Source organism: Rhinopithecus roxellana, chromosome 4 (assembly GCF_007565055.1).
Source record: "Rhinopithecus roxellana isolate Shanxi Qingling chromosome 4, ASM756505v1, whole genome shotgun sequence".
In the NCBI taxonomy this organism is placed as follows: Eukaryota; Metazoa; Chordata; class Mammalia; order Primates; family Cercopithecidae; genus Rhinopithecus; species Rhinopithecus roxellana.
In genome coordinates this window covers 113,196,390-113,220,108 of record NC_044552.1, presented here as the reverse complement: position 1 = coordinate 113,220,108, position 23,719 = coordinate 113,196,390, and the positions used below count along the sequence as shown (strand labels likewise).

Genomic DNA, 23,719 nt, shown 5'->3' with positions numbered 1-23,719 from the left:
CTTTGGGAGGCCGAGACGGGCGGATCACGAGGTCAGGAGATCAAGACCATCCTGGTTAACATGGTGAAACCCCGTCTCTACTAAAAAATACAAAAAACTAGCCCAGCGAGGTGGCGGGCACCTGTAGTCCCAGTTACATGGGAGGCTGAGGCAGGAGAATGGCATAAACCCAGGAGGCAGAGCTTGCAGTGAGCTGAGATCCGGCCACTGCACTCCAGTCTGGGTGACAGAGTGAGACTCCGTCTCAAAAGAAAAAAAAAAAAAAGAAGTTTAGTGTGATAGAGTCCAAGAAAATTACCCATTTTTTATGTATTTACATTACATAGCCTATATTTCCATATGTAAAATGTACACCGCAGTTTGTAAGTAATAGTTTGTGTGTATGAGGATCACTGGATAGTCACAATGCAATGTTGTCATTCATCAGTCCTCTCACGTGGTATATATGCACACTTGATCTACATGAATATTTTTCTATTCAAAATTTATCTATTCTGGTTCCCATATAATTAGAGGGGAAATCTGTGTATTCAATTTAGCTCCATTTTCTATGTATAACCCTGAATGCTAGTGCTATGTTTTCTTTGATTTTATAGGAACACGTATCAAATACCCAGTAACTTAAGTTACCCTCTCTAACAATCTGTGGCATAGTAAATGCTGGTAACGGGGTATTAAACTATAAATACGTTTCAGAGATCCTTAAAGAACAAAATATTTCAGCAAAACATCAGCTTCCATTGGTTATTATAACAGATGTTCCCTTGTGTCCTTGTGCTGGGTCTGGTTGCATCCTTAGATGGGAAGTTACATCAAAGTGTGAGCCATTACAGCCCAAGGAATAGTTTCTAATGGTTTCGCTGTCATATAAGTGCTCCAGGGCATATCCAGTTAATGTGTAAGCATGCTTATCAAAATACTGCCGGTGAGAGCCAAAGCAATTTGGAGAGACAGTAGGGTGGTCTCCTGCTGTCTGATGAGGAGATATATCTGAATGCAGATAGTCTTTAGCTAGGATCAAACTGGATTTTGAAATGCGATCTGAATTGGGACTACTTATCCGTGATAGTGCGGTGGGACTGTTGTCATAGTCATTTTCATGGGGGCTCAACATTTTTCCCTCTCTCTGTTGGATGTGGTCACATGGTGAAGTGTTGGCAAGAGCAGAGCTGTGGCAGACTTCACCTGTTGGTGGGGGCTGTTGGTAGTTTGCAAAACAGAGGGAGTGTTTTTTCCCAGCCCCGTTAATGGAAGCCAGTTGGTCTGAGGGGGCTTTCCTTAGTTGTAATCTGTTCTCTTCTTCTTTAATCATTTGCTGGGTGGCTCTTATAAGAGTTTCAATTTTGCTGGGTTCATGTGGGCTACTTTGATACTGCTCAGTACGATATCGGTCACCTGATTCACTGGCCGACCCAGGGTCTGGAGAACTGACCACACTATCTTCATCCCAATGACCTCGCCCTAGAAATTAGAAAAAGTCCAAAGTAAGTGATCTCAGAATTCACCCTCAAAAATAAATATATTTCATTTTTCTATTGAAATAAACTTTATATCTTTCATTTTTAATATATGCGCCAATATTTGAAACAGGCACAGGCTCACATGATAGAGTGTCAACTCTCTGTACTGGATTCATATGAAATCAGTGAATTTTAAATGCAGACCAAGTTTATAACAAGTTTCTTAGAAGATAAACCTTGTTCATTGTGAATTACAATTAGCAAAATGGTGAAGTGTGTTTATACTTCTCTATGGATATATGTTATTAGACCTGTCTGACTGGAAATAAGAGGAGGATGCATAGAATTTGGTTTACGTTATTCACTAGAGCACTGTCACGTTAAATTGATGCTTGGAAAATGTTTTCAATTGGACTTGAGGGAAATAATTATATAGGCTGAACTATTCTCTCACTTCCAAATAAATAACCTAAAATGTTAATATTGCTAAATATATCTTAAGTAGAGTTAAAATAAAGCTCTAATATATCTTAAGTACAGTTACAATAAAGCTCTAATATTCATTTTTAGAGTATTTGAAAGTTAAAAATATACATCTATTCACATAGATATATATGTAAGCATGGATGGATATAAATGAAGATTATAGATATAGATACAATCTTGCCCAAATAAAAACATAAATATCATCTTATCAAATTTGGTGGTAAACATCTCAGCTTCACAGGTAATCATCTAGTAACTCAGGTACCTTAGATTGTTTTTGAAGTAAGGTAAAGAATAAGGCCGGGCATGGTGGCTCACATCTGTAATCCCAACACTTTGGGAGGCCCAGGTGGGTGGATTACCTGAGGTCAGGAATTCAGAATCAGCCTGGCCAATATGGTGAAACCCCATCTCTACTAAAAAACACAAAAATTAGCCAACCATGGTGGCAGACACCTGTAATCCCAGCTACTAGGGAGGTTGAGGCAGGAGAATTGCTTGAACCCAGGAGGCAGAGGTTGCAGTGAGCCGAGATCGCGCCACTGCACTCCAGCCTGGGCAACAAGAGCGAAACTCTGTCTCGAAAAAAAAATTTTTTTAAACAATAAGGAAAGAAATAAAATATGGAGGAGTAGTGCATCCAAAGTATATTCCATAAACCAAATTATTCTCAAAACAGTCTGAAGTCAATATAAAAAGAGAGAAGAGAAACAAGTAGGAATATATGAAAGCTGTAAATTGCTTAATGCAGCAGAGAAAGCCTGGATCACACTGTTCATTGCTTTCCTTTTCTCTTTTCTTCTTGTTTTATTTCTAATATTTTCTTCCAGACCCCGTAGGTTAAGCCAGGATTTTCACTTAACTCTATTCTTTGGCAAGTAATTGCCCTTTCCTCTGGGTTTCCATTACCAGTCGACCAAACTAGGGATACTCAAAGTAAAATCAGGAAAAGAGAAAGCAAGAATAGAAACAGATTAAAATTACTCAGCTTCTGAGTGGTATTTGACAGGAAGGTTTATTAACGGAAAGAATATTGCCTAGCACATTTCTCATTCTAAAGACAAATGTAGTAGTATTGGGGCCTTCAGATCAATCCTAATGTCACTGGCTTTTAATGAAATAGGGAGGATTCCAAAGACCGGTCTGGACCCAACCTTGGAATGGACGGAATGAACTCTCCTTAACCAGTTTACTTTTGAAATGAACAAAGGGAAGCATTAGCAACAATCAAGGCTTTAGCTATGGTGCCCATTTCAATGTGTTTATAAAGCCGTATAATTATCCCAAGGTGAAAATTGCAGTGCATTCTACATATTGCTTCATCCTTTACTCACAGGATCATCATTGTGGGTTGTCATAATGATGGGGAAAGAAGGGGAAGTTACTGGCATTTAATGCCCAGAAAGGTTAAACATCTGTGATATGTGTGACTGTCCATAAAACAAAGACTGGCCGTCTCCAACATATCAATAGTGCCCTCATTCAGAAACACTGCTATGACCAAATGAGCCTACAGACTGTTCAAGTCCACATTTGAAGCATGCAAATACAAGAGAAAATAATGCACGAGGAACGTAAATGCATACACACTACAAATTCAATAGACATATTCAATAGTAAGCTACATAATTTCAATATTTTCTGATGTTTAAAATAGGAATCGTTTTTATTCACTTGTCAAAATTAAATGTATTTGGCAAATACTAGCAAAATTCATAACAGAGTGAACTTTTAAAAAAAATCTCATGGGTTCTGATTTGTAAATCAAAGAAGAGAACTATTTGGTCATTCTCTCTAGTGTCACAATATGATGAACCTGCCCAGGGCCTAAAGCTTGGAGTTCGGGAACCCTTTCACCTGCTCTTACCATGGATCCTGTGGACTGAAGCGATGTGAGGCATGCTGTTTTCATAGGCTTCTCTGCTTTCTGGGGAGGCCTTGGTCAGGGGCAAGGCTGCGCGAGAGCCCCACCAGGGCTCCCTCCCGGCCTGCGGCGTTCCCAGGAAGTACCTGCCTGCCTCACACCGGCCTCCTTCACAGGCCTGGGTATGGAAATGCCTCTCTTCCACCAGCCTGGAATGGTCAAGCGCAAAGCCATAGCAGAGAGAGCTGCGGTCCGAGAACTGTCTGTAGGCGCACGATGCGTCGTGCTGGGAGCCCGGCCTGTCGGCGGGGTCCAGAAGCTGCGGAGAGGCCGTGTCGGTCAAGGGACTTCCGCCCCACTGGCTGTCATGATCAGATTCTGATCTTTCCGTGTGAAATCCCGAATACTGAAACCGAGTAGGGGAGAAAAGTTCATTTCAAAAATCGATCAATCAGTAAACGAAAACAAACAAACAAACAAACAAAAAACAGCTTTTATTTACTCTACAAGCACCCTTAAGGTCTAATTGTCCTGAGGTCGTCAAAATAACCGTTGCTTTGGCATCATGGCTTGGTGCAGGTGTGCATACCTAACTGGGAATTACTTAATTCATTATGATGCTTCCAAAGAAAATCCTTTTGGCTGCTGAAAGCAGGAGATAAAAATAATAATGACAACCATCGACTGAAGTACTAGGCCCTGAATGAAGTGCCTCATATGAACTATCCACGTAGCTCCTATAGGAAACCCTTAATGGCGCTATTAGTATCCCCAGTTTATGGATAGAGAAGCTAAGGCTCAGAGAGAGAAAGTGATTTGCCCAAAGCCACAGTGTTAGCAGGTGACAGAATGAAGATTATTGAAACCCAGGTTCTTCATCTACCTTGACAGTATTGCCAAAGAGAGATTCCAAGTAAGTTCCATATTTTATTTCTATTTGCTTTCTACGTTTTTTTTTTTTTTTTTTTTTTTTTTTTTTTTTTTTTTTTTGACAGGGTCTGGCTCTGTCCCCGACTGGAGTGCAGTGGCGTGATCACGGCTCACTGCAGCCTCCATCTTCTGGGCTCAAGCAAACCTCCCAACTCAGTCTCCTGAGTAGGTGGGATCACAGGTGTGCAAACATGCACAGTTAATTTTTAAATTTTTGGTAGAGACAGGGTCTCACTTTGTTGTCCAAGGTGGTCTTGAACTCTGGAGCTCAAGCAATTCTCCCACCTCAGCCTCCAAAAGGGCTGAGATTACAGATATGAGCCACAACACCCAGCCTACATTTTTTCTTAATTAAAACAAACAGACAAAAACCTAAGGTTTAAGGCACCAATGTCCTGAAACTTAATCTTCATACTTGACTGTTAACTTTCTGAAGGCCCTGCTGGGTAGATGGCAGAACAGTTAATAAGTGCTTACCTAATTCAATTGCAATGTAACTCTTAAGAAGTCTTGTCCCATACAAGAACTGGGCCTATTCACTAGCATTTGCCTCTTGTTTAGAAGATGAAACTTGAAATATGCATAGGGTCACCAGAAAATAACAAGCCACAGGCATTGCTGTGCCTCGTTGGAATTAAATGGCTTATCTACTCCCAGACTATTTGGTCAGATTTTGAAAGAAAATATAAAATGTTTGGTAGATCTCCCTCAGAAGTGTGCTCAGTTTGAAGGCTCTCGTGAGCCACTAAAATCAGTAATATAATAAAAATTTTTACCAGTTTTGGGTTGCCTAATGCCAAACAATTCTAGGTACTGTAAAGAGATTACCTACTATGATAATGATGGATGCCATTTATTGAGAGCTTACTATGTGTCTGGCAATATGCTAATCATTCCATATACATTTCATCATTTAATCCTCACAACCACCTGAACATAATATAGCTCCATTTAATAGAGGAAGAAAGGACATTACTACAAGTTTTAATAAGATGCTACAGCCACTTCACAGTTTATCTGGTCTCAAAGCCTGCACTTAAAACCATGATTTTACATTTCAGATAAAACACTGTTAAGGAAGAAAGGAGAGAAAAAATGATCCAATGTTAGGGAGATTTGCAAAGAAGGAGCAGGAACTGTTTCATAGTCCCAGGAACCAAAATACAAGTCCATTTTAGACTTTTATTTCTTATCCCAGAATAAACAGGGGTGGGCATGTGTGGTGTTGTGGAGGGAAGAAGAAAAATTCCTAGTCTCCACTGCTGTTCCTTTGTCACCCATGATGAGAACTTCACAGGACAAAACAAACCTTCCCCTTACCAGTAGGCCCACCCTGTGGGAATAAGAATCCTGGCTCTTCCCATTTCAGTACAAAGAGCCATCTCAGCCGAGGGCTCTTGGGGATAGAGAGATGAACTACACAGGTTCCTCTGGGGAACCTCCAAAGTATGCCAATATAGCATGCTCAGAACAGAGTCCTGTGCAAATTCCGGGTCAAAATTTTTCCTTTGCCATTTCTAATTATTACTTTAATTATTTTCCACATGCACATGTGGGCTATCACTATATTCCATCAAGAAAAAAAATTAGAAAATCCACCTTCTCTCCCTGCAGGGTTGTAGGATAGGAGACATCAAGGCATCCTGGGACTCAGATCCTATATCATGCCTTCCACATGCCATCATCCACTTCTCCCAGTGAACCCAGACTCTCTTTTCACAAGATACCACCTTCACTTTCACCAAAGCAGGGTTGGCGCTTCCTCACCTTACTGAGTGGGGATCCAAGTGCTATACATGTACATGTGTTCCTTGAGAGTACCATCCATGTGCTTGCCTCAGAGAAACTCAGACCATCAGTGTTATTCCAAGCTAGGAGTTGTCCAGATTCTGCTTGTTTTTATAAAAGTATAAACCAGGTCTATTTCTGAGGTACTCCAGTCAAGACTTTTGAACCCTGTTAAGAGGGGGAAAAGCTTTCCCTGAGTGTGTATGGGAAAGTGCTATTGGCGCAACAGAGAAGAACATTCTGTCCTTCAATCAAATGAAAATTCAACAAGAGACAACCTGGGCATACAGGAGGTATACATTTCAAGAGTACCCAAAGAAGAATTTGAAGGATAAGCCTCTTGTCAATAGGCAGGAAACTACAACAACACCAAATGCATTGCCCTGAGATATTCAAGCAGGTGGAAGTTGGTTGGTTCAGTTAGTCCAAGACCTCACGCTGCTTAGGAGATACAGAGGAAAAAACCTCACAGTAAACTTTTGTTTTCAAGACCTATAAATTTATACCAGTGGGCACCATCAAAACTCTGAGCCACGTTCATCGCTTTAAAATGAACTGCACTTGATGTAAACTCTGTTGAGGACACTACAGCCACATTACTTGATCCAAAATATTTCAGGTATTCATTATATATTTGAGAAAAGAGAGAAGGCAGAAAGAGAGGAAGGCAGCCAGCCAATATATGTAGTGTGTGCGGTGCAATGAATGAATACTGCATAAAAATGCAGTAGTGGGTTAGATTAGACTTTATCTAACTTGTCTTTCAGCTCTACTACTCTTTACAATATAGTAACTATTCAGTATCGTTTCTAGTGTTGAAATGTTTGAGTCTTGTGCCTGTCCCTACATCTCAGTTATTGGAAGAAAATAATTATTGAGAACAATGATCCAAGTCTACAAGTTTTTATTGTCATAATTATAAAAAGAAAGTTATTGTGTAAATTATAATTTTACTATAATGCCTATTTTTCCTCCAAGTATCCCGTTATGACACAATTTCATTAGGAATTACATGCTGCTTTTTGGTCAATAAATTATTACATTCTAGAGGCTTCTGAGTTTGAAGGATAATGGCAACCACTGTAATCTGGATCTGTCCACACATTCTGCCCTCAAAACCTATAAAGTCATTAAGAAGCACAAATTAAGTCACACATTACCCATACTATCAGCATTACTTGGAGGTAGAAAATGTGACAAACTTCAAATATGCTCAACTGATTTTTGACAATTCAGTGAAGGAAACATAAACTTCTCAGCAAATGGTGCTAGAGTAATTGGACATTCATAGGCAAAAATCAAATAAATCTCAACCTAAGTGTCACAGCTTATATAAAAAATAACTTAAAAGGTTCACAGACTTAAATGTAAAACATAAAATTATAAAACTTTTAGAAAATAACATAAAAGAAAATCTTCAAGGTCTAGGACTAGGTAAGGAGTTTTTAGACTTGACAACAAAAACAGAATCCATAAAAGAAAAAAATAGATAAATTAAACTAGATCAAACTTAAACATTTTTGCTCCAAACAAGACCCCATTAAGAGGATGAAAAGACAAGCTATAGGAAGGGATAAGGCATTTACCGACTACATATCTAACAAAGGACTAGCCTCTAGAATATATACCGAACTCCCAAAACTCAACAAGAACAACAAAAAACGGTGAAAGATATGAAGTGGCACTTCACTGGGTAGGATATACAGATGGCAAATAATCATATGAAAAGATGTTCAACATCATTACTGACTAGGAAGATGCAAATTAAAACCACAATGAAATATCACAATATACCTATCAAGTTGGCTAAAATAAAAAATAATGACAACACCAATTGCTGGCAAAGATGTAGGAAAACTGGATCACTCATACAATGCTGATGGGAATATAAAATGGTGTACTTACTCTAGAAAATAGTTTGGCAGCTTCTTAAAAACAAAATGTGCAATTACCACATGTAATCCTGGACATTTATCCCAGAGGAATAAAAACTATATTCATATAAAACTTGCACACAAATATTTATAGCAATTACCTCTCTGCACTTCCAAGTCCACTTTGTTTCCTTTCTTTTTCAATGTGGCAAAATACACATAACATAAAATTTACTATCATCCATTTTTAAGTATACAGTTCAGTGTCATTAAGTACATTCATGGTGCCATGCAACCATCACCACCATTCATTTCCAGAACTCTTCATTTTACAAAACTGAACTCTGTACCCATTAAACAATAACTCCCCATTCCCTCTTCCCTTCGGTTCCTAACAACCACCATTCTAACTTCTGTTTCTATTACTTTGACTATTCCAGGTACCTCACATAAGGAAATTTGTAGAGTATTTGTCTCTTTGTGACTGGTTTATTTCGCTTAGCATTATGTTCTCAAGGTTCTTCCATGTTGAAACAGGTGTCAAAATTTCCATCCTTTTTAAAACTGGAGAGTGTTCTATTGTATATACCACAATTTGCTTATCCATTCACCCATTGATGACATTTGGGTTGCTTCTACCTTTCAGCTATGAAGCTACTATGAACATGGATGTACAAATATATCTTTGAGACTCTGTTTTAAATCCTTTAGGGTATATAACCAGAAATGGGATTGCTGCATCATATGATAATTCTATTTTGAATTCTTTGAGGACCTGCCATGCTGTTTTTCATAGAAGCTGCACCATTTTACATTCCCATCAATAGTACAACGGGTTCCAATTTATCTACATCCTCACCAACACTTGTTATTGTGTGTGTGTGTGTGTGTGTGTGTAGTAGGAGTAGTGGTAGCCATCCTAATGTGTGTGAGATGGTGTCTCATTGCAGTTTTGATTTGCATTTCTCTAATGATTAGCAATGTTGAACATCATTCCACATGCATGTTGGTCATTTGTAAATCTTTGGAGAAATGTCTATTCAAGTCCTTTTCCCATTTTTTAATTGAGCTGCTTTTGTTGTTATTGAGTTGTTATAGCTTTATTTTTAATAACCAAAAACAACAATAAAAAAATGAACTATTGATACATGCACCAATGTGGATGAATCTCCAGTGAATTATGCTGAGTGAAAAAAGTCAATTCCAAAACACTGTATGATTCCATTTCTACAGCATTCTTGTAATAACAAAATTACAGATATGAAGAATGGATTAGTGCTTGCTGAGGCTAATGACAAAAGCAGGAGCCAGAGAGAGGTAGATGTGGTCATAAAATGGCAACATGAGGAATCCTTGTGGTAGTGAAATTGTTCTATATGATGATAGTAACAATGCAATATCCTGGTTGTGATACTGTACTACAGCTTTGCAAGGTGTTACCACTGGGGAAACCAGATAATGAGTAAATGGGCACTTTCTGTGACACCTGCATTTTAATTTAGAAATATATCAAAATTACAATTTGATTAAAAACAGAAAAACAGACAAATCAAGAAAACACATTAAATATAGCATAATGCATACAGTAAATATTAAATAATATGACAGCATTAAATCAAACATATCAAACCCATCAATAAATGTGAATTGGCTTAAATCACCAATTTTAAAAAAGAATTTTCTGATAATTTATAGAGCAAACCCAATTCTATACTGAACATGTGACATACCTGAAACACAGTTTCAAAAGGCTAAAAATAAAGGAAAAGGCAAACATAAACAAAGCAAATGTAGACAATAAGAAACCAAGAGTTTGGATTGTAAAACCAAGCAAAGTAGAATTTAGCCTTTAAAAAAAGCATTAAATAAAACAAACAAAACAAAAGACATTTTATGTTGCTAAAAGCCAGAATTCACAATGAAGATAGAAATGTTATGAATATTTATGCATCAAATAACATTGCAATGCCATCTATATGAAGCAAAAGCTATAGGAGATCCAAAGGAGATATAGAAACACTGACAAATAAAAGACTAACATACCACTCTCAGTAACGGAGTAAAGTGAATTTTAAAAATAATAAAGACTACAGAAGACTTAAAAAAAACGAAAACCAATCAGTTAAATTGTATGGCTATGTATCACTTCAAATACTGATAATAAAGAAGAAACCTTCTTGATGTAGATGCCCAATCATCAAAATCAAGCAAATATTAGGTCACAAAGAAAACTTCAGCAAATTTCATGGAATAGAAATATAAACAACACTCTCTGATCACAATGCATAAAAATGGAAATTAAAAACAAAATTAAAAAAAAAACCCTTCGACCTGAAAAAAAAAAAAAAAAAAAAAAAAAACCTTTAAATAACCTTTTGGGAAAATAGGTAACCACAAATTATGTAAATTAAATACAGAATTCTGGAGGTAAAAACTACATATCCAGACCTATGGGATCCACGTTTTGAATAGCTTTACATAGGAATGATAGGGACATGTCAAAACGACACAGGAGCCAGCTTGAAGGAAATCCCTCGGCCAAATACAGAAAAACTTAAGCAAAAGTAAATGACAGTAATTAATAAATTGTAACCCACTAAATAAACCCATGGGTCCAAACTGATAAACAAATTAGCTAATAAATAGGGAAACATAAACGAATCTTCCTTACAGGAGAGTGCCAACTGATAAATATGGAGGGAGTAGTTGAGTTAGAAAATAAACATTTTGCAATCACCTCAGTAAAGATTTATTTGGGCACAGATGATCATGGATGATAAATCTCGGGGAAGAACTGTTGAGAAATAGGCTATTTTTATGGTCTTAAAGGGTTTCCCCACAAATTGCTTTTTAATTGGAAAGGGAAAAAAAAGTTATACAGTAAAGAAACCAAACGATACTTTCACCAGGTGATCAAAATTAACATCACCAACCAACTCAGAGCAGATGGACATTATGTGCCTCTGGATGTGACAGACACTCTGAAGACACAACCTTACTAATGAAGTATTCCAGTGGATACTGTATAACCAGAATCTAACCATGAAGAAGCAGCACACAAACTCAAATTGAAGAATATTCTGTAAAATAACTGGGCTGTGTTCTTCAAAAATACCAATAACATGAAAGAAAAGTCCAGGCTAAAGAACTATTCAGATTAAAGGAGATGAAAGAGGCATGAAAATTAAATGTAATATAGATTCCAGGACTGAGTCTTGTACTAGAGAGGAAATAACAAATGCTATTGGGGACATTACTGGAGAAATCTTACATCTTACACCTGTAAGATTAGATAAAAATCATCTTATGAATGTTAAATACTCTGATATTGATAATTGTGCTGTGGTTGTATAAGAGACTATTCTTGTCCTTAGGAAATACACATTGATGTATTAAGGTTTAGGTAGAGGCATGATATATGTAACCTACTCTAAAATGGTTCAAAAAAATAAATAATAATGAGGGCAGAGGGAAGGGAAAGAGAAAAAAATGATAAGGCAAATGTGGCAAAATGCTAAGCACTGGTGAACCTAGTGTACAATTATACTATTCTTGCAACTTTTCTTAAAGTATGTAATCATTTTAAAATAAATATTTGAACATCAGAAAAATCCCATATAGTAAACTTATATCTTATTTTTATAGAATCATTTCAGACAAAGCCTTTTTTTAAACAACATTTTTCTGAAGAAATGGAAACTTGTTTTAATAAAGCTATAATTTAATTATTTAAATACCTTTGTTTTTATTTCTGACTATTAATATTTTGCATATGAAAATATAAAATTATCAACCAGGAATTTCAGTACAAATAAACCTTGGATTCAGATATGGGTACATCCTGATATACTGCCATTTGATATGACTTGTGCAAAGGATCACTTTTCTTGGGCCTTGGTTTTCCCATTTGTAGAATAGGAACAGACTACCTTATAGGATTGCAGTAAGAATCAAATAAATAATACATATAACAGCACTAAAAAATACAAATGGTACAGATATGCATGTGTCATGTAAAGGTTGTTGATTAATCACTTTCACTTAGGTAAACAGAAATGGTTACCATCTTGTAAAAATTATTTTCTGCCATAGACTATATTGTCTAGAAAAACCATGTTTTCAGTACCATCTTATAGGCAGGTAAAAGATAAGATATATGTGTTAAAGTGTTAAAAAAAATCAATATTCCCAACTGCAGAAAGAAATCAGGCCACTAGCCAGTCATCTAAATACTGGGGCCTCTTCTTCCAAATACTGCAGTTTTCAAAGCTGGAAGGTAGTTTGGTACCAACAGTTTTTATCATTTATACTTTGATTAAGAGCCTAAAGATGTGTCTTGAGAGTGGAGAGGAGGGAGAATCGTGGTCAGTTAGGTTTAATGCAAGCCTGTGGATGGTTCTCCTAGCCTTTCTTGGTATTAACACTATTTTTAAGTAAAACAGTCACGCTTTATGAGTTAGAGAGTATTTGCTCTTCTTCCTTTGAAAAGGTAACAATGTTTTCTCCTATATTTGAAGCTGAGAAACTGAATGATTCCTTTATTTTCATTAGATTATGCCAATCAAGTAAGAAAGTTCAGTGAAAATCTAGCTTTAATTTTGCTGAAACCTCTTTCTTCTTAGAAAATTTTTTGTTGTTCTGAATACTATGCACCTTAACTTACCTCAATTTCATATTTAAATTTTCAAAACAAGCATTCATTTTGCAAATTAAAATATGAGTCAGATGATGGATGCTCTTGTTCTCATGAAACATGCAACCAAATGCCATCCACCAAAGGTGGACTGAGGCTGGCAAGCAAAGAGCTCAAATGACTGCCAAAACTGGATTTCAGATGACATCCACAGTCCCCCAGCTCTCCTCTGAAATTCAGCTTATAACAGAATCCTTCCTTCTAGAAGAGTTAAAGGCCTGAGCCATCCCTCGGGGCTTAATATGCACCCAATGGTATCTATTTACAAAAATTCATTCTAACATTCATTCTAATATTTATTGAGTGACTGCTATTTGCAAGGCAGCATGCCAGGTGATAGGAGAAATACAGCCCCACCTTCAAGGTGTTCACATTAAGAGGGATATAAACAATGAACAGAACATAACTTTAATACAATTTTAAAAAGGCAAAGACCTGAATAGAGAGGAAAACAAAATAGTTTAGGAGTTCAAAGAAGGAAAACATTACTGTTTCCCTTAGTAAATGGGTTATTTAGGAAAAAGGAAAAGAACTGTGACTTATTAAGTAGCAACTTACTATATTATTTTCTTATGCTAACTAATACCCATCACAATAGTTACCATTATAAAACACTTGCTATGCATTAGTCACTATGCAGATTCCATAGACATTGTTTTATTAAATGCTAACAACATCTTAAAAGTATTATTAATCCCTTTACAGACATAACAAATAAGGTCCAAAAAAATTTTTTGGCCCAAAGTTGCAGAATTAAGAAGTTTAAGAGGGGACATGTAATTCCAGAACCCTTACTCTTTTCACTGTCCCATACTTTGATATACTGTACTTAGATAATAAAGACAACAGTGTCCTATCCTCAATGCAGTAATAGATTTCAGGTTCTCAAGCATCTTTTTACAAAGGGGACTTTCTCCAGCCTCTACACCCCTTAATCCCCACACACCCTTACGTATGTCCTCTAATCACTCAAACAGTCTCCTACCACAAGTACACCCATAGATATTCTTCTTTCAATTACGGTCATAAGATTCATTCCTGCTTCAACAGCATGTTCCAGACAAGTGCTCTGCATTCATCTGGATGTGACAGCAACCACCCAGCCCAGGAAAAATGCCAGATGTTCCAACAATAGATGTCACAGTTATCTATTTTTATTCTGGCAGCTCATTGAGGTTTTTATCATTTATAGCTGTAAAATATATAAAGAGACCCTCTTCTGGTAAAGTCCTGTTTTTCATGAAAAACTTTCACTCTATCAGGCATGAGCAGCTTTCCTCTTGATTTGTGTCTGAACCATGAGAAAAAAAAAAAAAAATCACAGATGCAGACTGCATTGTACTAAGAACATATGCATGCTTTTAAATCACTTTTATCTTTTTTTCTTTTACTAATGTAACCCTGAAACATAAAATATGTTCTTTTTTTTTTCATTCACTGTTATGGGAAGAACAGATGGTGAAAGGGTTAGATTAAAGTAATACAGCATGTCCATTAAAATAACCCCACTTCTCGGGATGCTTCCCTCAAACAGGAGTCCTGTTTACTATCAAGAATGGCCTTGACTTACACACATTGGAAATTGCCAGGAGTTTTCTCAAGGATAAACACAGGAGTAAGAGAAAAACTAATATCAGAATCAAATGTATTTTTAAATGACAATAATACAACTTATTTTGCTAATCTGAGAGGTTGATGGAAACCATGTGCCTGTGATAATGTAACTGAACAGCAGTGAAATAATAAAGTTTATTTCTAACTGGAAAAATTTTAGTACCTAGAAAATATAACTAAATAAAACTGCAAAGAGAATATCAAGTGGAAATTATTTGCCACATTCCTGCACTCCTACAAATAATAGAAATGTTTGCTGCCATTTCATTTCTAATTTATTACCTTATTAATAAACAGCAAGAATAAATCTAATCTAATATTTTTAATGAGAACTAAGTATAATTTGATTTCTAGACAAGTCTCACAAATTTTTAACATTGGAAAAGAACCCTCCTGAGATATGTTTGTGAAATTTAATTCAATTACATATAGTTCCTAAAGAATCAAGCTTTAAAAAAACTTCAAGAAAAGTTGGAGAATATATTCTAAAAGAAAAATTATATCAATCTTGAGTCACATTCCAGAGTTGAAAATAATTTGGCTAGAGGAACTGAGCAGTAAATATACCCATTTATACTATAAATAATTAGATGGTAAATACTGAATCAAAATTCAGTTAATAGAAGTTTTAAATATTTTGGCCATTTCTTCCTTCATTTTAAAGAATAGTATGAATTATCAGCTTCCCAAAATCAATTTTAAAGTATTTATTCACAAGATTTTCCCCCATTATGTTATAATTTGATTCATTTATAGTTTAATCTATTATTTATTGTGACTTTTTAACCTTTTATCCACATTTTAGTCATATTTAGCTCTAAAGAAATATTCTGGCAAGAAAGCTTTTATACCTGTAAATTCTCTGATATATTTCATGAAGTAGAAACATGGGAAGTTTTAAAAATATGCCTCAAATGTGGTTTGAAATGTCATAGGCCTTCTCTTAATCCACCCCACCCCCCCAAAAAAAGTTACAAAAATGTTCCTGGGATTTGGTTAACTCATTTTTCTCACAGAAAAGTAACCATAGTCGACATCTCATTAGCTGTCAGGGTGATGTGCAGCTGGAAGGGAATCAGCACGCAGGACCCAGGGCTGGGTTTCCTTCACTGTAACTCTATAAGGAATCTCCTATAGGATTCCATATGGAGAGAGTTGTTCCCAAACCATGAAATCTACAATCCATCCCTTTTGTAAATCCAAAGGTGAAGTCTTAAAGACTTACAAGCATTTTCATTGCACTGAAAATTTTAATCAGGCAACAACAAATTAGAATAAGTATTTAATTAAGTCCTTTATGTCATGGCATCCACGACTGTAAATGATTAAGTATATCCCAACTGGCATAGATAATATAGGAATAGTTCTAGCCTACTGGGTAAAATCCTGGATTTCCAAAACCAATAGTACTAATTTTAATTTAAAGTAGCCCATCTTCCATGATGGGCTTCAGGCATGTGCCACAATCACTTTGATCCTTTCACTGATGCTCTGACTCACTCTCTGATTTTTCACATGTAAGTGGCAGATTAAATGGGTTTGAATTAGATGGGTACAGGTGGTGCCACCTGCTCCAACCCCTTGTTGCAGCTTTGTTTGGTCTTCCACTGTTTTATTCTGTGTTTGGACAAAGCATGGACTGCCCAAGCTGTTCTTGGGAATGTCCTAGAACTAGGCCAACAGATTGGGAGGCATATTACCAACCTTCTGCACACTGAAAGAGGAGGTCTATCAGATTTGTAATTTTGTAAAAAGAAATTGAAGCTTAAAGGCCCTCCACCAAGTTGAGCAACTGTGAATGGAAGGATAAGTCTACCTTTTCTTCTTCTAAGTCCAGTACAGTAAATATGAGGAAAACTAAAATAATATAAACTATATTAAACAATAGATATCAGAACCTTTTCCTCAAGCCTTACTGCAGTATAATTGACTAATAAAATTGTATACATTTATGGTATACAGCACCATAAATTTAATGTAACTATGCATCGTGAAATAAATACCACAAACAAGTTTGTTAACACATTCGTCACCTCACATCATTACCTTTTGTGTGTGTGTGGTGTGAAAACTTAAGATTATTCTTAGCAACTTTCAAGTGTACGATACAATATTATTAACTATAGTCACCATGCTCTACATTAGATCCCCAGAACACATCCATCTTATACCTGAAAGTTTGTACCCTTTTGATCAACATCTCCCCGTTTCCCCCATCCTCCAAACCCTGACAACTAGCATTCTGTTTCTATGAGTTTGATTTTTTTAGATTCTACATATAAGTGAAATCATGCATATTCTACATATAGAATATTCTACATTTTTTAGATTCTGCATATAAGTGTAATCTACATGTAAGTATTCATCTTTCTCTATGTGGTTTATTTCACCTAGCATGATTATCCATTTTGTTGCAAATGGCAGAGTTTCTTTCTTTTGTGGCTGAATAATATTTCATTGTGTATATATATACTTTTTAATCCATTCATACAGTATTCCATACATAAGTGAAATCATATAGTATTCATCTTTCTTTATCTGGCGCATTTCACTTAGCAGGTTGATTTATTTTGTTGCAAATGGCAGAATTTCCTTCTTTTGTAGCTGAATAATATTTCACTGTACATAGATATATTTTTTAATCCACTCATCCATCAATGAACATTTAGGTTGTTTCCATGCCTTCATTTTGAATAACGCTGCAACGAACATGGGAGTGCAGACATCTCCTCAACATACTGATTTTTTTCCTTCAGGTATATAAGAAGTGAGGTTGCTGAATCATAGTTCTATTTTTAATTTTTTGAAGACCTTTCATACCATTTTCCATAATGGCTGTACCAATTTACTAACAGTGCCTGGCTTTCCCTTTTCTACACATCTTTGTCAACACTTAACTCTTGTCTTTTTTAATGATAGCCATTCTAACAGGTACAAGGTGATATCTCATTGAGGCTTTGATTTGCATTTCTCTGATAATTAGTGATGTTTAGCACCTTTTCATGTACGTGTTGACCATTTGTATGCCTTCTTCAGGAAAAGGTCTATTCAGGTCCTTTGCTCATTTTTAATCAAATATTTCCTTCTTCTTTTCTTTCTTTTTTCTGCTTCCCTTTTTTGTTTATTTTGCTATTGAGTTGTACATGTTCCTTATATGTTTGTGATATTAACTCTCTACCAGATATATGATTTGCAAATATTTTCTCTCACTCCAAAGGCTGCATTTTCATTATATCATTTCCTTTGCTATGCAGAAGTTTTTAGTTTGATGTACTCCCATTGATTTATTTTTGCTTTTGGTGTCAATGCTTTTGGTGTCATATCTGAAAAATCACTGTGAAGACCTATGTCAAGGACCTTTTTCCCTATGTTTTTTTCTAGAAACTTTATAGTTTCAGGCCTTACATTTAGATTTTTAATCCATTCAAGTTACTTTTTGTGAGTTGTCTAAGATAAGGGCTCAATTTCATTGTTTTGTATGTAGATATCTGGTTTTCCCAGCACAATTTATTGAAAAAACTATCCTTTCCCCATTTTGCATTCTTGGCATCTTTGTCAAATATTAGTTGATCATATACACGTGGGTTTAATTCTGGGCTCTCTATTCTGCTCCACTGGGGTATGTGTCTGTTTTAATGCTGGTACTGTTATTGTATGGATTATTATAGCTTTGTATAATAATATTGTTTGAAGTCTGGAAGTGTGATGCATTCATCTTTGTTCTTCTTTCTCAATAGTGCTTTGGATATTTTGGTTCTTTTTTGGTTCTGTATGAATTTGAGAATGTTTTTCTATTTCTCTCTTTTCTTGTTTCTAGTCTTAGAGGGAAAGCTTTCAGCTTTTTACCATTGAGTATAATGTTAGCTGTGGGCCTGCCCTATGTAATCTTTATTATGTTGTGTTATATTTATTCTATACTAATTTGTTGAGAGTTTTTATCATGAAAGGATGTTGAATTTTATCAAATGCTTTTTCTGCATCTATTGAGATGATCACATGATTTTTATCCTTCATTCAGTTAATGTGGTATATAACATTTATTGATTGTGGATGGAACCAACCTTGCATCCCAGGGATAAATCCCACTTGATCATGGTGTATGATCCTTTCAACGTGTTGTTCAATTTTGTTTGCTAGTAATTTGTTGAGAATTTGGGTGTCTGTGTTCACCAGGGATACTGACATGTCATTTTCTTTTCTTGTGGTGTCCTTTTTGGCTTCAGTGTCAGGGTATTGTTGGCTTTGTAAAATGAGTTTGGAAATGTTCCTTCTTCTTCAATTTTTTTGGAAGAATTTGAGAAAGATTGGCGTTAATTCTTTAAGTGTTTGGTAGAATTCACCAGTGAAGTCATCTGATATTAGACTTTTCTTTGTTAGGAGGGATTTGATGATTGATTTAATTGCCTTACACATTAATGATGTGTTCAGATTTTCTGTGCCTTAATGATTCAGTCTTGGTAGGCTGTACATTCTGGAAAAGTATCCAGAAGAGTAAGTTATCCAATTTGTTAGCATATAATTGTTCATAGGGGTCTCTTACAATCCTTGATATTTCTGCAGTATCAGTTATATTTCCTCTTCCATTTATATTTTTTTATTTGTGTACCCTGTCATTTTTTTTTTTTTTTTTTGGTTAGTCTAGCTAAAGATTTGTCAATTATGTTGATCTTCTCAAAAAACTAACTCTTACTTCTGTTGATTTTTTCTATTGTTTTCCATTCTCTATTTCATTTATTCCTGCTCCAATCTTTATTAACTCCTTCCTTCTGCTAAACTTGGGTCTAGTTTGTTCTTTACCTTATAGTTCCTTTAGTTGTAAAGTTGGGTTATATAAGATCTTTGTTTTTTTCTTAATGTAAGTGTTTACACACTTTCCTATTAAAACTGCTTTTGCTGCAACCCAGATATTTTTATATGTTGTGTTCCCATTTTCATTCATCTCAAGATATTTTTTATTTCCTTTTTTATTTATTCTCTGATCCATTGGTTGTTCAGGAGTTTGTTAATTTCCATGAAATTGCAATTTTTTCAATATTCCTCCTGTTACTTATTTTTAGTTTCATACCACTGTAGTCAGTGTATATTATACTTGATATAAGGCCAACCTTCTTGAATTTATTAAGACTTGATTTGTGGACTAACATATGACTATCTGGAAAACGTTCTGCATGAGCTTGAGAAAAATGTGTATTCTGCATCAGAACCTTGACCTTACAGAAAAACAAAGCAATTCAATGCCCTGTAATACACTAAGGGGGTTTCCTAAAAATCTGTGAAAGAAGGAAGAATTAAAGGAATCTACATTTCTTAGCTAAAGATACTCAAATTCGACTTCATTAACTCTAGAAGGGTCAAATGCCACCATAAACTGTCAAATGAGGCATTGCTCTCTTTAAATTTACTGTTTAGTTTTAATAATACTTTATTCCATAGATTTTGTTAAAATAAATTTCCCTAGATACATTTTGATAGTAGATTCAGCCATTCTGCTCTTCTCTTCTTTTCAGCTGGGGAGCAGAATCACAAATTGCAGCTTCATTTCCATTAAGCCAGAAGCAGAGGCTTCCAATTTGATTTAGCACAGTTGCTCCACCCACTGCCTGATTTCTTTTTTGAAACTAACTCTTCCTCAGATCCAAACCATGCTACACTATGGAATAGTGACATGTTGAACATAAATTATGACTTATATCCAGGAATCTGTGGGGATGAGAGGCGGAGCTGCAGCTGTGCTTTGATGGGTGGATAGGATTTGAGAAGCAAGTTATCCTCACACAGAGTAAATAGACTCTAGCAAGAGTGGAGTGCTGACATGGGGGTGGGGTTGGCAGGTAGACTGAAGTGGGTAGAGTGAGGCAGGCAATGGGCCAGACTGTCAAGATTGGATGTCATACTATAACCAATGAGGTGACTCTGTAGGTATTTAAGCAGATAAGGTAAGGCATAATGAAAATCATATTTCAGGAATCTTACCCTGGCAGGAATGATCAGAGACCAAAAGAACAATAAAGAGGCAGATAAGGTTCTCTAAATGTGATATCCTGTTCCAGAGAGCCTGGAACCAGGCAAAGACAGTGAGGAGGGGACAAGAGTTAAGAAACATTATGAAGGAACATGACCCTCACAAGGCCTTTTGTGTCTATAAGATGAAAAACCAAGCCAAACAAACAGAAAATAGTTTGAGATGTTTTCCCTTTATTATGGAGAAAATCTATGTTTCATAAGCATAACACTATTAAAGATGTAGAACAAAAAGTGTACATAAACTAGTAGAAGAATAATAAGAATGTAATCTAGAAAGAGACTAGTTATCAGGAGAACTGAGCCCTGGAACTAGGGCTGAGCCCATAAACACGGGTAACTGAGATGGAATATAGGGTCAAATGGCATTTCCTACACAGCCACTCAACTGCCAATGAAGTATTTTATTATCAAAACACACACACAAAGTAAATATCAGCTGTCACATATTTCCATTTTGTACTGGAGATTACAGTGAGGACAAGAAGACTAGAAAGCCCAGCTCAGGACTGGAAATGGATGGTTCTCTGTCCCTGGAGTATGAGACAGAGAGTGCTTGTTCAAAGTTTTACTCTCAAAAGAACCCTTAGATTCCACCACATCTAATTCCTCCTCAGCACTTAGGTGTTTGATTTTTATTACAGGATGTGGCATTTGCAGACCATCCCTAGGTTGTTTTGTCTCTTTACAGAGGTTATAAATTTCTTAGTAGCAGTATGTTCCCTTCCTCTTGGGGTTTTTAATATCTCCACAGACAATTAACAAAGTGTCCCCATACTTTTAAATTTTATTTATTTATTCATTCATTCTATTACCATTTAGTGAGTAAATATGTGGATGCTGGGGAATGGAGGGGGAAGGAGGTGGATATGAAAAGACATGTCATTACTTTCAAAGAGATTATAGTCCAAGAGAGGAGATATGACATGTCTAGAAGGCCGTAGAAGGCAGATTATTCTAAATAGGGGTCCAAAGGAGAAATATAACTCAGTAATATTTTATGAAAGAGGTGGTTCTCAATCTGGACCTTAAGCAGAATTTTGAAAAATAGGGGCAATGCATGCAGAAATAAATGCATAGGCACAAGCATGGGGGCAGAAAAAGACAAGGCATTCATCAAACAGTGAGTAGACCGGTCTACCTAGATCACAAAGTTCAGATAGGGGACCAACAACAGAGAATGTGAGGAAGGTTATTTAGGGTCCAATTATAAATGACCTTGAGGAACCGCTAGGGCAGTGGCCTCTGATCATGGTCTGGGAGACATGGCAGACTGGGGAGGAAAATTTTCCAAAATAGGGAGAAAATTAAGATGCTGTTACAATCGTCCAGGCTGAGGGACCTCCCAGGACACGGGCAATGAGGGGAAGAAGATCAAATGGGCAAAAGCATAGAAAATCACAGCTTGGGCTGGGTATGGTGGCTTGTGCCTGTTATCCCAGCACTTTGGGAGGCCAAGGTGCGTGGTCACCTGAGGTCAGTAGTTCAAGACCAGCCTGGCTAACAAGGGGAAACACGTCTCTACTAAAAATACAAAAATTAGCCAGCCGTAGTGGTGGGTGCCTGTAATCCCAGCTGCTAGAGAGGCTGAGGCAGGAGAATCGCCGGAACCCGGGAGGTGGAGGTTACAGTGAGCCGAGACAGTGCCACTGCACTCCAGCCTGGGAGACAGAGCGAGACTCTGTCAGAAAGGAAGGAAGGAAGAAAGGAAGGCAAGGAACTAAGGAAGGGAGGGGAGGGAGGGAGGGAGGAGAAGGAAGAGGAAAGGAAGGAATAATGACGGAAGGAAGGAAGGAAGTGAAGAGAAAAGGAAGGAGGAAGGGGAGGGGCAGGGGGGAAGAGGGCGGGAAGAAGGAAGGAAAAAGAAGAAGGGAACTTTCCTTGAGAAGGAGGGCAGAGCGAGAGAGAGAAAGAAAAAGAAAGAAAAAGACGAAAGAAAGAAAGAAAAAAAGAGAAAGAAGAAGAAAGAAAGAAAAAACCGAAAGGAAAGAAGAAGAAAGAAAAAAGAAAGAAACGAAGAGAGAAAGAGAAGAGAGAACGAAGGAGAGAAGGAAGGAAGGAAGGAAGGAAGGAAGGAAGGAAGGAAGGAAGGAAGGAAGGAAGGAAGGAAGGAAGGAAGGAAAAGAAAGAAAGAGAAAATCACAGCAGGGTATTCAGAGTGAGCATGAGTCTGATCCTTGAAGGGGCACCCAAGTACACCAGGAGTTTATTAACTGTCATCTTGCAGCCCCTCTGCAAATCTTGTAAATAGGGATAAACCCAGTCCTGCTGGTAACTCCCCTTAACATGTGAGCTCTCTAAGCCTAGGGGCTATTGGTTCTCTCACTATCTGCTTCCAACTCCTGCCTCCAGATCATTGCTGGAAGGGCAGGTCAACTCCCAACACATACCACCACCACCACACCTACCACACTGACATCACCACGTTCCTTTATCTCATTACATATTACATGTGTTTAAACAATGTTTACATTTTAATCTTGCCCATTGAATCTGTAAGCTCTCTGGGGTGAGGATGGTATCCTCAGGACTTAACATGTCTCATCATTCTCCTGCTTCTTTCTCCATCTACCTCATCACCTTGGTAGGAATCATTCATCCATTCACTCATGCACTCACTCAATATCTGCTAAGGACTTCTAGGTGGCCAAGGCAATCTGGTTACCAAGGGCAACATCTTCTGTCCTCATGAACCTTACCTTTACTGCCCCAAAATTTCTTCCTTTTACCATGTCATTGTTGCTAGGTCTAATTTCACCTTCCTCATTTATGCCACTTTTTCTCATTGTTTCTTCTTATTGGTCTTTTCTTATTCAATAACTCCTGCCACCTTACTTAGAAAACTAATGTGACTAAATCTAGCCATCCATTTACTTAATTTTTGTGAGATGTGTCATCTTTAAATTCTCAGTATCAGGAATGCATTCTAAATGCCATGTATCAGTGTGTATTATGATGTTATGATAGTAAACATCAATAAAATATTATA

At 36.6% G+C, this 23,719-nt stretch overlaps 1 protein-coding gene across 1 annotated transcript in view; it reads right to left on the bottom strand.

Moving 5' to 3' along the window:
* Positions 1-522: 522 nt before the first annotated feature.
* The window catches only part of SIM1 (SIM bHLH transcription factor 1), an 82,050-nt gene continuing 58,853 nt past the window's right edge, over positions 523-23,719 (bottom strand). Inside the window, exons 11-12 of the mRNA XM_010389423.2 lie at positions 3,814-4,216; positions 523-1,461 (exon numbers count right to left, since the gene is read on the bottom strand). Coding sequence (XP_010387725.1) covers positions 731-1,461; positions 3,814-4,216 — 1,134 coding nt within the window. The 3' untranslated portion in view covers positions 523-730. The remainder of the gene's footprint in view (positions 1,462-3,813; positions 4,217-23,719) is intronic.